At 38.2% G+C, this 22938-nt stretch overlaps 1 protein-coding gene across 2 annotated transcripts in view; it reads right to left on the bottom strand.

Annotated features, from left to right (window-relative positions):
* Window positions 1-9734: 9734 nt before the first annotated feature.
* The window catches only part of xpo4 (exportin 4), a 152262-nt gene continuing 139058 nt past the window's right edge, over window positions 9735-22938 (bottom strand). For both annotated transcript variants that reach the window (XM_041199083.1, XM_041199084.1), the window contains 4 exons: window positions 22032-22162; window positions 21240-21357; window positions 13891-13983; window positions 9735-13759 (listed from right to left, as the gene is read on the bottom strand). In XM_041199083.1, coding sequence (XP_041055017.1) covers window positions 13562-13759; window positions 13891-13983; window positions 21240-21357; window positions 22032-22162 — 540 coding nt within the window. In that variant the 3' untranslated portion in view covers window positions 9735-13561. The remainder of the gene's footprint in view (window positions 13760-13890; window positions 13984-21239; window positions 21358-22031; window positions 22163-22938) is intronic.

The raw sequence follows: 22938 nt of genomic DNA, 5'->3' as shown, positions 1-22938 counted from the left end.
CGGTCGCAAAGGAAGTGACGCAACCACGCACGCAATGTTGATCCGGAAGTGTCTTTTTGCTATGTTGGGGCGAGGTGACCGGTTAGGAGGTCAGCAGGAGCTGGGGCAGAAGAGTCTGAGGATATAAGAGGAAAAGCAGTCAGGTTGTGGTCGTCCATCTTTGGGATTTTTTTTAAAAAAAGAAGAAGACAAAATGTTTCCCTTTTGATGCATTTCCAAGGAACTGGTTATCAAAGAGTAATTGCAGAGCCTCGGAAGAGCTGAATTAGTGGGTTTATAATCGAGGGGAAAATCAAATGAAGATTTACAAATAAGGCTACTTTCTAATGCACTGTATTGGATTTCTATTATCATTAATTTTCAGACGGTTAACATTAGGTGTTTACCAAAGGTTGGAAGAAACATAAAAAGAAAAGCAAAATACTGCGGATGCTGGAACTCTGCAATAAAAACAGAAAATGCAGGAAAAGCCCAATAGGTCTGGCAGCATCTGTGGAGAGAGAAACAGTTAACCTTCGAATCCTCTTCTTTGGATCTCTGTTTCTGTCTCCACAGATGCTGCCAGACCGGATGAATTTTTCCAGTACTTCCTGTTTTTGTTATGGAAGAAACAACTTTATTTTGATTCATTCATTAGTACGAGGTACACCTAATTGATTTTTCATGGATATTCCCAATCACCTTTTCCAAATCTGAGGAGAAAGGATTCTGCTTCCAGTGAAGAATTCCAACCAAAACCTTGTATTTTTGTTTTTCACAGAGCTGATATGTTGTTTATTAACAGAATTTCTGTTTCGGATTTCAACATTTGCAGTTTTTTTCATTATCTTTATTGATGTATAAGATGAATTATAAAATAGAGCAGCTCAGTTTAACAGCCTCTAATTTTCCTTTTCCCCCGATGTCCACATAGTACTTCTTGATAGCATGATAGTAAACCCATGTTCTACCTACAAAATCTCAGAATGGTTATAGCACAGTAGGAGGCATTCAGCTGTGGCACAGTCAGTACAATGGTGTTTGAATTGCACTACCCTTCACAAGAAATAGTAAGAGAAGATCATATGGCCCATTGAGCCTGCTTCATCATTCAGTATGATCATGGTTGATCTTCGGCTTCAACTCCCATTTTCCCACCTGCTCCCCATATCCTTTAATTCCCTGAGACACCAAAATCTATCCCAGCCTTAAATGTACTCAACAATGGAGCATCCATAACCCTCTGGGACAGAGAATTCCAAAGATTCACAACCCTTTGAGTGAAATAATTTATCCTAATCTTAGTCCTAAATAATCAGCCTTTTATTCTGAGACTGTGCCCCTGTGTTTTAGATTCCCTGACCAGCAGAAACAATCTCTCCTATCAAGGCACTTCAGAATCTTGTATGTTTAAATGAGATAGCCTCCCATTCTTCTAAATTCCAGAGAATATAGGCCCAACTTACTCAACCTCTCATCATAGGGTAACCCTCTGATTCCAGGGACCAATTTGGTGAACCTTTGTTGCACCACATCAAATGCAAGTATAGCCTTCCTACATATGGAGACCAAAATTTAACCTTGCAACCGCCAAAGAATATTATTTTTTGTTCTAGGGTAACCTGCCTGGTCTTTTATATTGGATAGAGCTAAGTCTCTAATTCATTCAAGTGGTCATTCTTCATCTGTAAACCTCATCTTTGTGACAGTGTCCACAGGCCATTTAGCTATAGGATGTGGTGGGATCATAGTTCAGTCCCATCTGAAATCCAGTCACAATAGCAATTAGGAGCAGCAAACTTTGTGTGAAAAAGGTAAAAATCAACTGAGAAGCTGATGAACATTGTGGTGCTGCCATATCTGCCCTGACTGAGATCAGCTAACAGCACAAACTGGGTACTGAACCTTATAGCCTCTTCACTAATATGGTTCAATATCATGTAGGATATTTATTCTCAGAGCATAGTCTTGCCTGTTGTGTGTTTCAGATGAATTTTAGGGACCCTATGGCACTATTGAAAGAGCAGGGTGTTATCCCTGTTTCCTGGCCAACCATCCTTTACTGAACAAACAAGTAATTTCTCTCGTTGTTTGGCAGGATCCTGCTGTTTTACAAAATCAAGGGTGCAGTCTCTTTGTAACTACAGTTATTGTACTTTAAAGTATGAGATGTTGTAGAGAGACATAAGATACTTAATAAATTCAAGTATTGCTGCAACATTTGATCTTTAATTTACTATTGCTTTCTCTTCTGCAGCTATTCCCCTCTTGGATGAAAGGTGTTGGATGATGTAGTATGGTGTATTAGGGAAAGAATAACCTGAGAGCTGTACTTTCTATTCACAAACTGCCAGTCATAGAAGGGAGATGGCCAGTTTTGGGTTGCTGGTGAGTGGTCCTGTGGGAGTAAAGGATTAAGCCAGGGCTGTGGATTTGCTTTGGAGTGGCTGCAAGCTAAGTCTAGAGTTTTAGGAAAAGGGAGAAAGGCCTTTGGACTGTGGAGATTTCAGTAAGATATTATCTTACATAAGAAATATAAAGTTAATTTCAAATACTAAAGTGAAATAAATGCTCGGAGAATCACTTCAGAAGATTAATTAAATTTGGACTAAAAAGCAAATATAATAGTATACATACCTTATAGGTAAAAGTATTACCCAGATGTGCAGTCTAAGTATGACAAAATTGTGACAGGAAGCAAATACAATCAACTGAATATGCTCACAAAACAAAAACAGAATTACCTGGAAAAACTCAGCAGGTCTGGCAGCATCGGCGGAGAAGAAAAGAGTTGACGTTTCGAGTCCTCAGTTCTGTCGAAGGGTCATGAGGACTCGAAACATCAACTCTTCTCCGCCGATGCTGCCAGACCTGCTGAGTTTTTCCAGGTAATTCTGTTTTTGTTTTGGATTTCCAACATCCGCAGTTTTTTTTTTTGTTTTTATGAATATGCTCACATTCAGTTCTGAAGGAGCGCTACACTGGCAGAGAAATGGTCTTTCGAATGAGAAGCTAAGCTGCAGACTTAAAAAGCATAGAGAATCTTGAAAAGGTCTCTCTCAGGATGTAAAAAAATCTATTGCAGTAATTTCAAATAAGAGCAGGGTATCCTGGCCAATATGCATCTCTCAACCAAAATCACTAAAACAAATTATCTCAGATTGTTATTTTCACATTGCTATTTGTTGGGAGCCTGCAGTATGAAAATTGGCTGTCGCATTTCCAACATTACAATATTAACTACACTCCAGAGTACTCCAGTGATGGTACTGCCAAGGTCTTAAAAACACCATATAAATGCAGTTTTTGTTTCAGGCACAAGACTTTTAATATCACTGCTGTTCTCCCATGGCATTGCTCACGTTGCTGGCTACATTGCCAATGTTGTTTTCGTGTTATTGGCAGCACATTTCATTTCCAATGTCTTGTCTCTTTGTAGTCTTTTGCTGGTGTGTATATCTTTTGTGATTCTGTGTTGTCATTTCTACTTTTGTGTTTTATTTTTCATTGTTATATTTTGCCCATTATTGCCGTCAGTGCTCCTGTCACTCACTCTCTGATGCCCCTTTGCACTATTAGCTCTCCTATTCTCCACTTGTTACTGTTCCTCTCAAAAAGTTCCCTCTTTTTGGTTGGAATTGTTGGGTTTGCTGCTTATAAGATGGTGCCACAGCGGGCTCTTAGGGGAATGCCATGAGAGGCAAAAGGGTAGCTGTGGGCTTATCCAAGAGAGATTGCAGTCTGGAATGAAAGGAGATTAGGATGACAGTGTAGTGGTGATGGGTTTGCAGAGGGATTAGAAGGGCAAAGTACCTGAGAGAGAAGAAATAAAAGATGTCATGATGTCAAAAGAGATGGAGAAAGATTTGGATTCAAAGATGCAGAAAAAAAAGCAAAGCGTGATGAGACTAGATGCTTTTCAGACTGTGAGGTACTTGATTTTGATAGCAGAAAAATATTATGCCTCTGGGGAGTGGATCAATAACTAGACTCAAATCATTGCTGAGAGATGTAGAGGGAAATTGAGGAGAATTTTTTTTCACTCAGAACATTGGTGGAAGCAGATCCCATGAATAATTTTAAAAGGGAGTTGAACAAGTTTAATGTTTAAGAATAAATTACAAAATCTAATTCAATGTGGAATCCAAAAATCACAATTTTCCTCTCATTCCACGCACAATTTGAGGAGTAAATTTTGAGTGAGCATTCCTGGTTTGAAATTTCACTCAGCAGAACAGATGATCAGGAGGTTGGATCCGTGCTGGATTCATGGCTTGTGGAATTTCTGACCATTCCACTGCTTCTGCTTTAGTTGTGTTGGCATCACAAATTAAAAGCCATGTTCCACCAACATTTATACAGGCAGCGCCAGCTAAACCAGCAGATGGTATCCCTGATAATGAAAATTTATAAATGGAAATAATCTAGAGATGGGAGCTGTGACTATTTGGCAGCTTGTTCTATTGTAGGACTGTCCTTAGGAAGAAAGATTGTTGATGCACTGTCTTAGAAACAAATGGTCTTTGTAGTTTGTGGGGATGGCTAACTTAGGTTTGTCATTACCAGAGGGCACCAACTACTTGTTTTTGTCAATTCTCAACAGCCCATTCCATATTTTAGTCAGTCTATGTTTCTCCCTCCTTTGCTGTAGTGATTCCTATTCCAAATCTTTGATCAAGAATGAGACACTGGTATTTCCCATAATGGTTCGAGCAGCTTGAATCACTTCAATCTTATTTATATCACTCGCCATATAAGGATCCCCCACACAACTTGCATACTCCAGGAGTGAACGAACAAATGTTTGGTAAGCTATAATTAATATCTTGTTGCAAGACCAAAGATTCTAATGCAATAACCTTGTTTGATTTGGATGTTGAATGTGGAATCCTCACTGAAAATTGTTTTTAAGATGAACCCCAGGTATGGTTGTAAATCTATCTACCTGTTGCAGGATTTGATTACAGAACTTAAAAGCTATCTGTTGGTAAATCCTTTTTATTAATAAACATGATAGCATTTTTTAGCATTGAATACCATTTCCCATTGGTCGTGTCATTTTTGCAATTCCAGAAGATCATCTTGCATGAATTCATATAATCTTGAGTTTTTCCTGATGCATAAACCACGCAGCCATCTGCAAATAATCACACCCTGTTCTTTTTTAAACTTGTTGGGAAGGTCATTTATGTCAAGATGATTAAAGGTCCCAGGTCCCAACCTGTGTTCCCATCATGGAAAGCTATATACCAGGAATGCTATAAGATGTTCTCCTCTTCCTTTCCATAAGTGACAACAGCTCTCCACACTTCACATATATTCATCAGTAAAAAGATCACCTAAGAGTTAGTAATGGCAGGGTGTTCAGCCCAGGGAGGGCATCAATCACAGTTCCGTCCAAACTTAGTCTCCAGCAGAAGACATTCCTTCTGTGTCAAATTTATGCAGAAGTACAACTTATTACTAAATGCAAGGTGGTATTAAAATACATTTTATTAGAAAAACTGATTAAGTCCAAAGAAATTCTCAACTTTGATAATTGTAAATTTTCATCTGTCTTCTTTTAGAACTGCAGTTTGTAACTATATTACATATTTTTCAAGATGAGATTTCTTCCTTTCTAATATATATACACACACATACATTATACAGGATGGTTACCTTCATTGAAAACCAGAACTTCCAACATTTTGGTCAACAGATTCAGGAAATTATATATACAGTTGGAGATAAACATAAGCTTCATTCAATTTAAATTAACAGCAGCTCATTAAACGTTGGAATTTCAACAATGTAGTAATATTTAGATCCCTCCTACAACATGCAAATTTTAAAAATAATTTTTTCATATAGAAAATTTCCAATATCGCTGGTTCACAACAGCCACTTGAATGTGAAGTTGCGCTCAACCTGTAGTTATGTCAATAAATCATCAATAAACACTAATGTAATGGCAGAAGAACAAATGAAAGCAAGATTTGGTAACTGAACGTTCAGAAGGCAGTCTTGAAAAAGAATTCTCTTGCATCAAGTCAACAGCATCTTCATTAACTTTTATAAAACATACAAAAAAACTTTTTACTGCAACAGAACCAAGTGTCTTTAGAAGACTCATCACTTTTGAAGTAACTGTCGGATATGATTAATATTTGGATTACTCACTTCACAATAATATTGCTCACATTCACTAAATAATCTTCTGTCATAAAGTTAAGCCAAACAGATTGAGTAATATCACATATGTGTTTAATGAACAAACCTAACTGACAGTTCTACAGTTAAATAAAGTGTATTCTGGCCCTCTCCTCGGGTCTCATTTCTACACTAAATAGTTAAAGATCGAAACAGCTTAGTTGGAGAAAAATAAATTGGAATTGCATTATCTAAAATCCAATCTATCCCCTTAGTTGACAGTTTGGAAACAGGCAACATAGTATTGTTATGACCCAGCAGTTGGTAAAGCTGAGTTATTTAAAAATCCCAGAGGGAAACTAAACAACTGTCATAACCTATATTTTTAAGTGGCATGTTTGAGATGCAACTCTAAATTCAGGAATCAGATCACCAGTACAAGAGGTTTTAATATTAACTAAATTAAACATTTTATTAATTTACACAAGTTAAATATATACACATGGTTACAAATTACTATCATAACTTTTAACAAATTCCAAAACTAATCTCCATTAAGGTTACAGCAACTCATAGACTTAATCAGACACCAGGCAAAGCATTTTCACCTTACGAATTCAAAATAAGGTTCTTTTCACTTTGGTTCCTGTGAACAGTTGTAAGCTTTCAGCTGCTTTGGTCTTACATTGCCTCTGCCCTGCACACACGAAAACTACAATTGGTTATATCTAGCACATCTCATTGAATGTAAATTCTCATTGTATCACCAGCCTCTTTGAACTCCACCTCTTCTACTGTTAAAACCCCATCCCTTTCATAGTACCAATTTTATTAGTAATATAGCTTAGTCTCTACTAGCTAGGTGCCAGATTTCACCCCACTTCTTGAATGCTCTATTCAAAAAAAATGCAAATGCTCACTATCTCTCACATCTCAAAACTAGGACACATCAAAGCACCCAGATTAGCTTAATCCAATTAAGTCACACCCATAGACTAAACCTCAATTTGAAAAGGAAAAATATTTTCCAATAACATTATATGCATTAATAGCTTCATGACAGTACTGTTCGATAAAATTGATCAAATAATGTTTAAGAATGCAAAAATCATGCTGTAATTAGCTTTTTTATAAAAGTGAATATCTGATAATTGAAGACTTTGGTAACAATAAAGGTTAGTTATACAACTACAAAATGATTGTATTGAAGAAAAAATCCTATTTTTTAAATTTCCAATAATATATGCAAGACTTTATGAGGGTTGAAAAATGATTGGGTTGTAGTTGAGGCAAAACCGATTAACAAGTTAATCCACCAGCAGAAAATCAACTGGAGGAGCTAAAGCTAGCAGCAACCTAATTGGCATAATAGAGAATAGACTCTTTTAGTATTTTTACATCTGACAGAATGTCAGCCTTGGCTCAGTGGTAGTACTCTCATCTGAGTAAGAAGGTCACCAGAATGCACTATTTACTATAGCATCAGAAGGGTTGTCATTAAAGCGGGGCCCCATCTGCCTGCTCAGATAGATATAAAAAGTCATGGCACGACTTGAAGAGCAGGGGAATTCTCAACATTTTTTTCCTTCACCAACATCACCTAAAACAGATCAACTGGTTGCATTAATGCACAAACTGGCTGCGTTTTGTCTTCATTATATTAATGACTAACTGTAAGTAATTCATTGGCTATAAAGCAGTTGGAGGTTTCCTGAGGATTTGAAAGGCACTAGATAAATGCAAGTTCATTCTTTAACTGATGTTCCCTCCTTTGTTAGTTTGAAACTGGAAGTGTAAAAGTCCTTGTTTGCAATACAGCAGTCACATTTGAAATTAACCTCAAGTTGATACCTAATATAGTGTTGTTCTACTCAACATGTTTTTAATGCAATGTTGATGGATAATAGGTGCTATTGTTAAGTGTAGTATGGTCTAGGGCAAACTGTAAGAACATTATAGACAAATGTTGAAGCTTGAACAAATGTATAGATTTAAATTGATTTGTAATTCCAATTAAAATTGAAATTAATCACTTTAAAAGGGACTACCTGTTCAATAATAATTCTTGCTTGCCTAGAAAATTATGGATTTGAAAATCATCACTTTCTAGATTCCCACCATTACTATCTAGCCAACATGTCTAGCTCAAGTTAAAACATTTATGATCTGAAAGGTATTCTAATTTCTAAAATACCATTGGATTTTAAGCACTGCAAAATTAATAGTCAATTTTGGAAAACTGCTGCTAAGCTCTATTTCAAGGAGACATGATTTCTCTTTATATATACTCCTAAGAAATCAGGGATGGCCATTACTAGATAAATTGATATTTACACATGAATTCATACCTACGTAAGCCATGAATCAATTTACTCAATGTCAAACAGAATTAATGAATGGCAAAACTTCTTAGATGCTGAAAGGAGTTCACAAAAGTTGCCTCAAGTCAAATTCATGAAAAATAAGAATTCTACCAAATCAAAAATATTCTGTTCCAAAGAACTGCTTTACATTACAATGTTCATCATACTCCAAGTTCTAGCAATAATAAAGATCAGAAGTAGGGATGTTCGCTGATGATTGCACAATGTTCAGCACCATTTGCAAATCCTCAGATGCTGAAGCAGTCTGTATCCATATGCAGCAGAATCTGGTCAACATTCAGCCTTGGGCTGATAAGTGGCAAGTGACATTCATACCACACAAATGCCCAGGCAATGACCATCTCCAACAAGAGAGAATCTGATCATCTCCCCATGGTGTTTAAATGATATAATTGCTGAATACCCCACCATCAACATAGAGGGTTACCATTGACCAGAAACTGAATTGGACCAGCCAGTTGTGGCTGGTGGCTACAAAAGGTCTAGGTCAGGGACTCTGTGGTGCATAACTCACCTCCTGACTTCCCAAAGCCTGTCCACCATCTACAAGACACGTTAGGAGTGTGATGGAATATTCTCCTCATGCTTGGATGAATGTTGCTCCAACAACACGCAAAGCTTGACATCACCCAGGACAAAGCAACCCACTTGATTGGCACCCCACCCACCACCTTAAATATTCACTCCCACCACCACCGACGCACAATGGCAGCTGTGTGTGCCACCTACAAGATGCACTGCAGGAACTCACCAAGGCTCCTTGAACAGCACCTTCCAAACCCACAACCTCTATCACTTAGAAGGACAAGGGCAGCAGATGCGTGGGAACACCATCAACTGCAAGTTCCCTCCAAGCCACACACCATTCTGACTTGGAACTCACCATTCCTTCACTGTTGCTGGGTCAAAATCCTAGCACTGCCTTTCCTAACAGCACTGTGAGTGTACCTACACCACACAGAATGCAGCAGTTCAAGGAGGCAGCTCACCACCACCTTCTTAAGGAAGGGCAATAGGGATTGGCAACAAATACTGGCCTGGTCAGCAATGCTCACATCTTGTGAAAGAATTTTTAAAAATTGATATTTTAACCCCCAATGTAGTGTTAACTATAACTAGTGACACATTGCATGCTTGGAAAAAAAGCACAGAATAGATTAAAAATGTTTCAACTCCTATTGTGGTTTCAATGTGTGAGCAAGCCTAGAAACAAAACTAATTTTTATTGGTGACAGATGATTTAAACAGCAGCCAAAGTTTATTTGGTCGTCACCGCATATATACAGAGAAACATTCCATGTGTATTTTTCTTTTTAAAAATGTATCTTGTACTATGCAAGAAGGGTAGACTATGCAATAGTCAGAATTTGTACTGAACTTAACTGCACCAAAACATTAAAAAGTTTTATAAGAACACTTATATGATACATTTTAGGTTAGATGTCCCCAAAACATATCCTCAACTCTTTACAATTCCTTCTATGTGCAATTAAAAAAATTAAATGATCAAAATTTTTATAAAATAATGTACATAAAATGGTGCTTGCACACATCAGGGATCTAATATAACATGACGAAATAAATCACAAAAAAGTACAAAACAATGCACAAAACATGAGACTGATTATTTAAATGCATCACAGCTATTAACTTATGCATAACCACACAAACTGGTTACACATCAAGAAAAGCTATGATTCATTCAAGACAGATTCCAGATGAATTAAAAAGGTCACAGTAGTTGTCACATGGCAGCAATTGACAGAGTATTTTATTTTTCTTGACCTGCAGTATTTCACAGCGTAGTTAAATACTTGGTTCAACAGTCCTGGATATTCCTGGTCAGAATAAGGGCTATGACCATGGAATTGCAACTAAAATGTGGCATTATTTAAAAATGTCAAAAGTATGACAGCCAATAGTGAAGAGACATTCTTTACCTATAAATTATTTTTATACAAGTTTTAATTGTTTTCTTAAGTACAACTTGACCTTTTGTGATTAATTTAAATTTTATGATTAAATTAGCCAACAAAGTAGTTTCAGCAGTTTAACCTTGTGTAGAATAGAAGCTATTTGCATAACATGATAAAATGGCATATTCAATATATAAATTTTTATGGGTGTAGAATACTTATGAGTCTACCATCCTTTGAACTTTAATTCAAACACAATACAACATTAAGCAAATGCTAAGTAAATCTGTACACTACATCCCTTTCTCTACCACCCATTTTTTATGTCTGAGTTATCACAATAGATTCTAATTCTATCACAGCAGAAAAAGAATCTTGGTCTTCAGTATGTATTTGCATTAATCTCGTAATATGAAATGCAGAATTCAGACACACAGCCAGATTGCCTTATCACTAATTTGTATACATGAAATTTGCACAAGGAATAGTTACTCTGCTACAGAGCATATATGGTGATTAAGGTTCATTATTTCAGTGTGCTGATAATCATCTCATCTTGCATTCCAATAGAATCATTGTTGATGGGTAAACTGCATCAGATTACATCTTCCAGAACAATACATGAAGGGGAGGGGTCTGGGGAACAAAACAGGAAAAGCCAATGCTCATTTTTGCTAGGCAATATTTTAAGCTGCATTTTGTGCTTAAATTGGTTGAAACTGCATTTTTGTTGGTCTTCCTACAATGTACAACTTGTATACATGCAACTCCTTCAAGCTTGATTTATTTAAATATCACAATCTTTCAGTGCACCCAAAAGGATATCACCAATTTCCATGGCGCTTATTTAAAAACAAAGGATGATTGATTCAAATTATTGCAGTATTCAGTATTGTACATTTACTGCATTTTAATGGGAGACTGGTGAAAGGGAATAAAATATGCAAGTTAAATTTCAATATATGGGCCACCAAATAGGATGCACATCTCAAGCACTGCGTGATATACTGATCACTCATCTTTTCTGAGAATAGATGTACAAACATGGCATGCTGTAATAATTTGACTAATCAAAAAAAAAGCATGTATCAATATGATTCTTGACATGTTCTATAACCATGTTACTGGCCAGCTCGCAGAATTTGGTACCGTACAAACCTAATTTAAAATAAACAAAGTAGCTGAAAATGAAGATATAGAGTATGCCGGGTCAAATGTTCCCTCGTTAAATGGAATAACCTTCGCTTTGTACATTGAGTTTTGAAGTCCTGACAAAGTGGGTGGTAAATTGTGCCATTGCCCATCTAAGGGAAAAACCCCCAAACATAAACAGAGTATTTGAAGAGCCCTGGAGTTTGGGAGTAGGTCCCCTACAGAAAACTGATCTACAACAGTCTGCAGAGACTCTCAAATGTATTCTATTTCCTCCTCTGTAGATTAGATTTCATATTCCAGAAAAAATGAAAAGCAAAAAATGCAGCAACTTTAATTCCATTAGCTACTTTAATTTTATTTTAAATTGAGTGTGTTATGGGACCCATACAAAATTCCACTTGTTGGCTGGCCTGAAAAGAAACTTAACCAAGTACAATTATTTTTCAGTAGTTTTGACATACAACCTGTACAAAGTTCATCAAAGAGAATACTCTCTCTTCTCGGGTGAACAGAAAAACCACCAATACCAAAAATAAAAATGCACAGCAAGTAAGTCAACACTGAAAAGGGAAAGATTAGTGAACATTTTAGATGGAGGCTTTCTTAAAACTGGATCATATCCAAAAAGTTACCCATCTTTCTCTTTCAGGTGTTGAGTGACCTACTATACATTTTCTATTTCGTTTATTAAATGGTATGACCACAAGCTTTGTTCACTTCATCCCTATTTTTAAAACTAATTTGCATGTTCATACTCAGAACTCTCTCATCCTGATTAATTTTATTTTTCATTTTGGAATCCTGAATGTACCGTGCAGTATTATAATATGCAGTTACTTATGTATCTACATTGTCATTTGTTGTCCAAAGGCTAGTCAAGGCGAATTTGTCACAAACAAAATGCCAACAGATTATTTACATTTATTCTAAAAGTGTTAAAAGTTTGATTGACTATGCAACAGCATAAACTAGAGTTTTTTTTAAATTAATGCCCAGTTTATCCTGGTGTACATTATTAAAGAATTCACACCCTAGAATTCATTATTGCTCAAATAAGACACAAGAACCTAGCAGTGTGACAGTTCAGGTGTAAAGTTTTGTTTTGTTTAAAAAGTAAATCCCTTTAAGCCTTAATGTAGAACTTAAATGACTTAATTTTAGTATCCAAAATGACGATTTTCATTCTTAAGTAAATGTTAACACTACAGGTACTTTTGACACCAAACAATGACAAACTTTTCATTTTAGAGGAAGGGGAAATTACAAGAAAAAAAACAACACAAAAGTTGCCACTTTGGCAATCCAGTTTCAGGTGTTTCAGAACACAAAGTTTTCATATTTACAGAAAATAAGGCAACTGGTTACAATTCCTAAAATTCACGGTTGGGAAGCAAAAATATATATTTTATTCTGAATAGCAGGCAGTACAAAGTGAATCTGAAGTATTGTGTACGACGTGATCACTGCCTGATATGAAAAAAAAATCAAGTTTCGAACGCTACAATTTGGTGTTTTCTTTAGGTCACAAATAAATCCATATGCTGGAAAAAAAAATAAAGCTCATTTCAGCCATAACATTTACAGCTGTGTATTTTGTCTACAGTGATTCCCTCAAAGCAAGGGTTCAAATATAAGCAATAAGACAGTTTATCTGGCCATTTGGGCAGCTGGTTTAAACCAGACATGAAAAGGCACTGGATCCATTCACTGTGCCCATTCATCCACACATACTGGAATTTTCTAAAATACACTATTTTCATTCATTTTTTAAGTAAACGATTAGATTATATGACAAATCATGGCTAAGAAATACTGGCAACTGAATAGTGGTGGGTTCATCCTTCTGTCTTAATGTGGTAGGCTTAGACCAAATATCCTGAGAGCCTAAAATCCAAGATGGCAGGCAACAGCCTTTAAACAGGTATAAAATTCAGTCAACTTTGATTTTCCATGCTTTACAGTGCATTCTTCAACAAGGGTGTTTGCAGCTCAAGTCTATTTAACACATAGAAGACCACCGACATTTGCCATAAAGTCTTTAAGGCTTTTTAGGAAGGCCATCCTTTGCTTGCGGTCCAATGTCGGGGGAGTGCTGCTTCCAGTAAGATTGTTGAAGGCATCTGCTAATCGTTGATATATAACTGGATCCTGCTGGCTTGATAGTAGGGTTTCAACTAATTCTGAATACTCAGCCTGTTGAAACAATACATGGAATGTCTCATCAATTTCCCCCATAAAGCAAAGAAAATAAAATATACTGAATCTGAAATTGGTTAATTTGAAAATGGGAAGGGACAGAGAAACAGTTTTTTAAGCAGTTTTACCTGATGCAGACATACTAGTGTGTAGAAGGCTTCACCTGCAGCATCAGTAAGTTCTGCATTGTGCTTCTGCAATACCAGCATATCAAAGACGAGCTGTAATGACAAACTCTACAGAATGAAAATACATTCCAAGCACATTATGATAAATTTTCTCACTAGATAAGTAGAGTATATGCATATTAATATACTGTATGGGGAAAAAGTGCAGCACTTAACCCAATATGCTTCCTGGTGGTTGTCCTTCTTTGTTAATACACCACCTCAAATCGTTTTATTAGAAATACCAGTTACAGCTCTGTGACTAACAGTTCACTCTTGTATTGCATAGCTTTAGAAATGAAAGTAGAAAGCTCATAGATAGATAACTCCAACAGGTCCAGAATGCAGATTTGATCTGAAATGTGAGGGTAAGAGGCAGATTTGCTCACCCTCTTCCCATTTTAAATCAGAAAGATACTAAAAGTTAATATCTTCAATGTCAACTGAGCAGAATGCGTCGTGTCCAGTCAATTGGCTGAATACTTAGTGCCAATGTCTTCTGAAGGGGTTGGCTGAAACCAAAACATTGATTAGGTCAAAAATGATGCATAGAAAATTCAAATTCTCAAAATCAAATAGATTTCTTGGAGGGAGCATACTCATTCACATGGCTTCCTCTAGCTGATTTTAGTTCTGCATTGTAGGCACTTAAAATGGTACTAGTCAGAACATTCCCCAGAGACTAAAGAACTATCTACAATGGTGCTACAAGTCCATGTGTCAGTTGGAATGCAAGAATGAACTGAAGGACCTATTTGGAATAAGTGTCAATTAGAGCAATGCAGGTCACTGGTTTATGTATTTTTTAACAACCAGCATCCTGACCATGCTGACAGTTGGAACTTTGAAGTCCAAGACAGTATGTATGTAATTGCCTGGAAGACAGAATGTAGCTTGCAGCAATCTACAATAACTTATTTTTATATAGCACCTTTAAAGTAATGAAATGTCCTAAGGCACACATGAAAACAAAGTATGACACTGAGCCACGGAAGGAGATATTAGGTCAGGTGACCAAAAGCTTGGTCAAAGAGGTAGGTTTTATGGTGTGTCTTAAAGGAGGAAAGCGAGGTAGAAAGAAGTAGAGTGGAAATTTCAGAGCTTGGGGCCTAAGAAACTGAAGGCACAGTCACCAATTGTGCGGACATAAAAATTGCGTGTGCACTGAAGGCCAGAATCAGAGGAGCACTGATACCTTGTGGGGCTGGAGGACATTAGAGACAGGGAGGGGTGAGGTCATGAAGGGATTTGAAAACCAAAGATGAGATTTTTAAAATCAAGATGTTGCTTGACCGGGAGCTGGGGGTGATAGGGAAACAGAACTTGCTGCGAGTTGAGACATGGGCAGCAGAGTTCAGATAACCTCAAGTTTACAGAGGGTAGAATGTGGGAGCTCAGCCAAGAGTGCATTGAAATAGTCGAGTCTAGAGGTAACAAAGGCATGAACTGAGACAGGGGCAAAGTCAGGCGAAGCTGTGGAGGTGGAAATAGACGGTCTTAGTGATGGTATGGATATGAGATTGGAAGCTCTTCTCTGGGTCAAACATGATACCAAGGTTGTGAACAGGCTGGCATAATCTCAGAATATTGCCAAACTGCATCATAGCTTTCATAATAGCTGCTTTTGCTGAAGTATTAAACCAACAACTATAAAACATTCGGATACTTCTCTCCAATTTAATATGATAGACATGGCACCTTGACTGATATCCCCAGGTTAGGTCAATCTGTGATTGGGTAAGACCAGGTCCATTTGCAAAGCATAAGCTAACTACTATGGCTTACAGCAGGAGGAACAGAACAAACTGAGCAATTAGTTGCAGGCAGAGCCTTTATAAAATACAAAATTGAGGTGGGGATCACATGACTTGCCCAAAGTTTCTGTAGTGTACTGGTTATCACATTCGCCTCACACACGTAAAGTCCCAGGTTCGAAACCAGGCAAAACCATGATCCAAACTCACCAATTCAGAGATAAAATTTGTGTAATTCATGTTTGTGCTTATAGTGCTGACTTTGTCTGTACAGGAGTGCTGCTTTGGGCTGAAGTAGAGTGCTTAATTTGGAGTTTGGTGACTGAGGGAATTTAAGGGTTAATTTCTATCTAAAGTCTAGTCTTTCTTTAATTTAATAATTAACTAAAAGTTGCTGTTTGGGTTGGAAGGAGGTGAGTTTTAGGGCAGCTTTTAAACAGGGTTGCAGCTACAACTAGTTAATTAGATAACTGGCTTAAACAGGTTTTCAGAGACTAGATGCAGAGAGTATAAAAACAGGCCATCTTACAGTGCTGACTTTGTCTGCTTTGGGCTGCAGTAGAGTGCTTAAGTTGGAGTTTGGTGACTAAGGGGGTTCGGTGAGGAGGGAACAAGGTGATCCTTTGAGTACTGTGAGCATGGTTGGGTAAATATTGACTACTTTTATCGCTTATAGTTTGTAAGGTCTTATTTTGTGGTTCATCATTTGTAAGGGCTATATTCTGTAACAACAAAGAGCAGGGAAGAAGGGCCCTAGAGTAATTGATATTATTTGATATTAAGTATCTTCCAAAAGGTTTAATTTAATTTAAAGGGGTAAATCATGGCAGGAGAGCTGAAAGCTATGGTGTGCTCCTCCTGCTCTTTGTGGAAGGCTGGGAATATTTCCAGTGCCTGGGGCCAGCATGTGTGTGGGAAGTGTCTCCAGCTGCAGCTCCTGGAAACCCGGGTTTCGGAGCTGGAGCGGCGACTGGGGAAACTGTGGAGCATCCACGAGGTGGAGAGTATCGTGGATAGCAAGTATAGAGGGGTGATCACACCACAGACTAAGAGTCCACAGGCAGGAAGGGAATAGGTGACCACCAGGCAGAGTAAGAAGACTAAGCAGGCAGTGTAGGAATCTCCTGTGGCTATTCCACTGCAAAACAAACATACTGCTTTGGATACTGTTGGGGGGGAATGGCCTCTCAGGGGAAAGCAGCAACAGCCAAATTCGTTGCGCCACGGTTGACTCTGCTGCACAGGGGAGGAGTAAAAAGTGTGGGAATGCAATAATTATAGGGGATTCAATTGTAAGGGGAGTAGATAAGTGTTTCTGTGGCGGCAAACAAGACTCCAGGATGGTATGTTGCCTCCCTGGTGCTAAGGTGTCTCAGAGCGGCTACAAGATATTCTGAAAGGGGAGGGTGAACAGTGGTCGTGGTACACATTGGTACAAACGACATAGGTTAAAAAAAGGGATGAGGTCCTAAAAGCAGAATATAGGGAGTTAGGAAGTAAGTTGAAAAGTAGGACCTCAAAGATAGTGATCTCAGGATCACTAACAGTTTCCACGCCCTAGTCAGAGTAGAAACAGCAGGATATATCGGATGAATACGTGGCTGAACAAATATGGGTGAGGGGGAGGTTTTCAGATTCCTAGGACATTGAGACTGGTTCTAGGGGAGGTGGGACCATACAAACTGGACGGGTTACACCTAGGCAGGACTGGGACTGATGTCCTGGGAGAATATTTGCTAGAGTGGTTGGGGAGTGTTTAAACTAAAATGGGGGATGGGAACCTATGCAAGGGGTCAAAGGAGGGGGAATCAAGGACAAGAACAAAAGACAGAAAGGGGAATAAGAAAAGTGATAGGCAGAGAAATCAAGGGCAAGAATCAAACAGGGCCTCAGTGAAAAATAGTGGGAACAGGACAAGTAATGTTAAAAAGACAAGCCTTAAGGCTTTGTGCCTTAATGCCAGGACCACTTGCAATAAAGTGGATGAATTAACCACGCAAATAGATATAAACAGGTACAATATAGCCAGGATTACGGAGACATGGCTGCAGGGTGACAAGGGATGGGAACTGAACATCCAAGGGTTTTCAGTATTTAGGAAGGACAGACAAAATGGAAAAGGCGGTGGAGTTGCATTGCTGGTTAAAGAGGAAATTAATGCAATAGTGAAGAAAGATATTAGCTCCGATGATGTGGAATTTGTATGGGTAGAGCTAAGAAACATTAAGGGGCGAAAAACGTTAGTGGGGGTTGTAAATAGAACCCCAAACTGTAGCGGTGATGTTGGGAAATTAGAGACATATGCAATAAAGGAACATCCGTAATTATGGGTGACTTTAATCTGCATATAGATTGGGCAAATCAAATTAGTAACAATACCGTAGAAGAGGAATTCCTGGAGTGTATACGGGATGGTTTTCTGGACCAATACGTTGAGGAACCTACTAGAGAACAGGCCATCCTAGACTGGGTACTGTGTAATGAAAAAGGAATAATTGGCAATCTAGTTGTGTAAGGCCCCTTGGGGATGAGGGACCATAATATGATAGAATTCTTCATCAAGATGGAGAGTGATGTAGTTGATTCTGAGACTGGGATCCTGAATCTTATATAAAGGAAACCAAGATGGTATGAGGCGTGAGTTGGCTATGATGGATTGGAAAATGTTACTTAAAAGGATGACGGGGGATAGGCAATGGCAAACATTCAAAGAGCACATGGATGAACTGCAACAATTGTTTATTCCTGTCTGGAAGCGCTATATATAAATTTTTTTTAAAAAATCAGTATTAGTAGGGAAACGGTGTTGGGGAAACTGATGGGATTGAAGGCAGATAAATCCCCAGGGCCTGATAATCTACATCCCAGAGTACTTAAAGAAGTGGCCCTAGAAACAGTGGATGCATTGGTGGTCATCTTCCGAGATTCTATAGACTCTGGAACAGTTCCTACAGATTGGAGGGTAGCTAATATAACCCCACTATTTAAAAAGGGAGGCAGAGAGAAAACAAGGAATTATAGACCAGTCAGCCTGACATCGGTAATAGGGAAAATTCTAGAGTCCATTATAAAAGATTTAATAGCTGAGCACATGGAAAACAGTGGCAGAATCAGACAGAATCAACATGGATTTACGAAAGGGAAATCATGCTTGATAAATCTACTGGAATTTTTCAAGGATGTAAATGGTAGAGTTGATGAGGGGGAGCCAGTGGATCTGGTTTATTCGGACTTTCAGAAGGCTTTCGACAAAGTCCCACATAAGAGATTAGCGTGTAAAATTAAAGCACATGGGATTAGTGGTAGTGTATTGAGATGGATAGAGGTTGGCAGACAAGAAACGAAGAGTAGCAATAAACAGGTCTTCTTCCAAATGGCAGGCAGTGGGTAACCGCAGGGATTGGTGCTGGGACCCCAGCTATTCACAATATATATTAATGATTTAAGTGAGGGGAACGAAATGTAATATCTCCAAATTTGCAGATGACACAAAGCTGGGTGGGAGGGTGAGTGAGAGAAGGATGCAGAGATGCTTCAGTGTGATTTGGACAAGCTGAGTGAGTGGGCAAATGCATGGCAGATGCAGTATAATGTGAATAAAAGTGAGGCTATCCACTTTGGTAGCAAAAACAGGAAGGCAGATTATCTGAATGGCTATAAATTGAGAGAGGGGAATGTGCAATGAAACCTAGGTGTCCTCGTACACCAGTTGCTGAAGGTAAGCATGCAGGTGCAACAGGTGGTAAAGAAGGCAAATAGTACGTTGGCCTTCATAGCGAAAGGATTCGAGTATAGGAGCAAGGGTGTCTTGCTGCAATTATCCAGGGCCTTGGTGAGACCACACTTGGAATATTATATGCAGTTTTGGTCTCCTTCCCTGAGGAAGGATGCTCTTGCTATAGAGGGAGTGCAGCGAAGGTTTACCAGACTGATTCCTGGGATGGCGGGATTGACATATGAAGAGAGATTGAGTCGGTTAGGATTATATTCGCTGGAGTTCAGAAGAACGAGGGGGGATCTCATAGAAACCTATAAAATTCTAACAGGACTAGGCAGGATAGATGCAGGAAGGATGTTCCCGATGGTGGGGGAGTCCAGAACCAGGGGTCACAGTCTGAGGATACGGGGTAGACCATTTAGGACTCAGATGAGGAGAAATTTCTTCACCCAGAGCCTGTAGAATTCGCCACCACTGAAAGTAGTTGAGGCCAAAACATTGTATGTTTTCAAGAAGGAGTTAGATATTGCTCTTGGGGAGAAAGTGATCAAAGGATATGGGGAGAAAGCGGGAGCAGGCTTTTGGGTTGGATGATTAGCCAAGATCATAATGAATGGCGGAGTAGGCTCGAAGGGCTGAATGGTCTACTCCTGCTTCTATTTTCTATGTTTCTATGACTGTTGTGTGATTTGAGATGAAAGTGATAGGTAATAAGAACATACGAACAAGGAGCAGGAGTTGGCCATTCGGCCACCCGAGCCTGCTCCACCATTTAATAAGATCACGGCTGATCTGAAAGTAATATCAAATCTGCATCTCACCTGTCCCCGATAATCTATCACCCCCTTGCTTACCAAAAATCTATCCACCTCTGCCTTAAAAATATTCAAAGGCTCTGCTTCCACCGCCTTTTCAGGAAGAGTTCCAAAGACTCATAACCCTCTCAGAGAAAGAATTTCGCCTCATCTCCATTTTAAACGGGCAACCCATTATTTTTAAACAGTGACTTCTAGTTCTAGATTCTCCCACAAGAGGAAACATCCTCTCTACATCCACCCTGTCAAGTCCCCTCAGGATCTTATATGTTTCAATCAAGTCGCCTCTTACTCTTCTAAACCCCAGCGGATATAAGCCTAGTCTGTCCAGCCTTTCCTCATAAGACAACCTGCCCATTCCAGGTATTAGTCTGGTAAAACTTCTCTGAACTGCTTACAAAGCATTTACATCTTTTCTTAAATAAGGTGACCAATACTGTACACAGTACTTCAGATGTGGTCTCACTAGTGCTCTATATAACTGAAGCATAATCTCCCTACTTTTGTATTCAATTCCCCTCGCAATAAATGATAACATTTTATTGGTTTTCCAATTTACTTGCTGTACCTGCATACCAGCCTTTTCAAATTCATGTGCTATGACACCCAGATCCCTCTGCATCTCAGACTCTACAATCTCTCACCATTCAGGTAATATGCTTCTCTTTTATTCTTCCTGTCAAAATAGACAATTTCACATTTTTCCACATTATACTGATTTTGCCTGTGACTTCAACTCCCACTTCCCTCAGTGCGATGATGAGTGTTGGATAAACAAATATCAAAGAATGTAATCAAAGAGTGCAAAAATATCCTCACTACAAGCAGAATTTTAATCACAGAGCACAAGATTAAAAGTGCTTTCTCAATGAATAGACATGCAGTGATCAAAAAATAAGATGGTCAATTTAAGTCGCTTGGATATGAGCAATTTAAAAACAATTCACTACGATTTCCTATTTACACCATAACCACACAAAATGTGATCAGAAATTACTGGCATTTCAGTAATATAAGTTGTACCTTAAGAAAATGTCTGGTTGCAGCGAAGAGTGGTGATTCTGTTTCTTGTGCCTTGGCACATGTTTCAGCTAAAGGTGTGAGGGCTTCCAAACAGAGTTGGGAAACTTCAGATGTCATCCTAAAGGAAAGGGTTAAGGAAAGATGCAGAACTTCCATCCAGCTATCTATTTCCTTATATGCAGTTTAAAGAAACAAGATACATGTGAAAAATTCAAATAGGATCTATTCTGTGAATGAACAAATATATCAAAATTATAATTCAAAATGTGCCATGAATATAGTAAAGCAAGATATATAGATTAATCATCAGAGCTCCTGGAATCATAGTAATAAATTGGGCTCTGCTCATGTTCATCTTCAATAATACACAGAAATCTTCAAAGACACTGAATCCACAATATTATTTAAGTGGTTATTTAACTGTCACCCAATTTCTATTCTATTAACTACTAAAAAAATTACAGTTTCACATAAGTCCAGTAAAAGGAATTATCCAATGCTTGAGGGTTTCCACCTTAATCTCAAAAATAAAAACTGGACTTTAGCCATAGATAAGGGTGAAACTACTGATGGTTACTTGTGGAACATTACATGTGCTACTCTTCTTGTAGTTTCTGGAGAGAAAAATATCTGAGACAGATCTGTGCCTATACAAAACACAAACTCGCAGACTGCAGCAATCATCACTGTCCCAAACCATCAGATCAATCCAAGATATAAACCAAGCCAAACATTTTATGTCAATGTTGTAATTCTTACAAATCAGACATTCTAATAGCAGTAAAAGGATACGAGGTCATGCCCAATTCTAAAGAGTACATAAGACTCTTAAAAAGTTCTTCAGGAAGCTGTGGTATTTTCTCAGGAAATATTTCACAAATGAAGGTGATTAATTTGTAATACTGGTTACACAATGATGGAAACTGTCAAGGCAAAAAAAAATTGTTGAAAATATGAATCTAACATAATACACATTGAATAGAATTGTCCAAAGCCCAAGAACACTTCTACCATAACATTTCCCAGAACTATATTTACCAATTACAACCATCCACTATCACCTCCCTATTTCCATATGCTCTCATGACTTGATGTTTTTAAATTCTATAATTACTGAAACAAGGTGTACGGTTCTTTTCATCCATACCGTTCTACACTCTAACAAACTACGAAAATTTGCTACAAGTCTCCAGTTTGTATGAATTAGAAAAGGGATTGTGGTTCCTTATTTTCCACTTATGTCATTATATTAACATATGAATTAGGAGCAGTAGGCAATTCGGCCCCTCGAGGCTGCTCTGCCATTCTACAAGATCATGGCTGATCTGATTGTGGCCTCAACTCCACATTTCTGAGTACCCCTAAACCCTTTGATTCCCTTGTCAATCAAGAATATATCTAACTCAGCCTTAAAAATACTTAGTGACCCTGTCTCCACTTCTCTCTGAGAGAAGAAAATTCCACAGATCAATGACTCTCAGAGAAAAAAAATTCCCTTCATCTCTGTCTTAAATAGGAGACCCCTTATTTTTAAATCATGTCCCCTGGTTCTAGTCTCTCCCCACAAGGGGAAACATCCTTTCAGCACCAGTCAAGTCTCCTCAGGATCTTATATGTTCCAACAAGGTCATTTCTCATTCTTCTATACACTAACGATACAGGCCCAACCTGTCCAACTTTTCCCCATAAGGTAACCCCT

Source organism: Carcharodon carcharias, chromosome 11, assembly GCF_017639515.1.
Source record: "Carcharodon carcharias isolate sCarCar2 chromosome 11, sCarCar2.pri, whole genome shotgun sequence".
Taxonomy (NCBI): domain Eukaryota; kingdom Metazoa; phylum Chordata; class Chondrichthyes; order Lamniformes; family Lamnidae; genus Carcharodon; species Carcharodon carcharias.
This window is presented reverse-complemented; position numbering and strand designations above follow the sequence as displayed.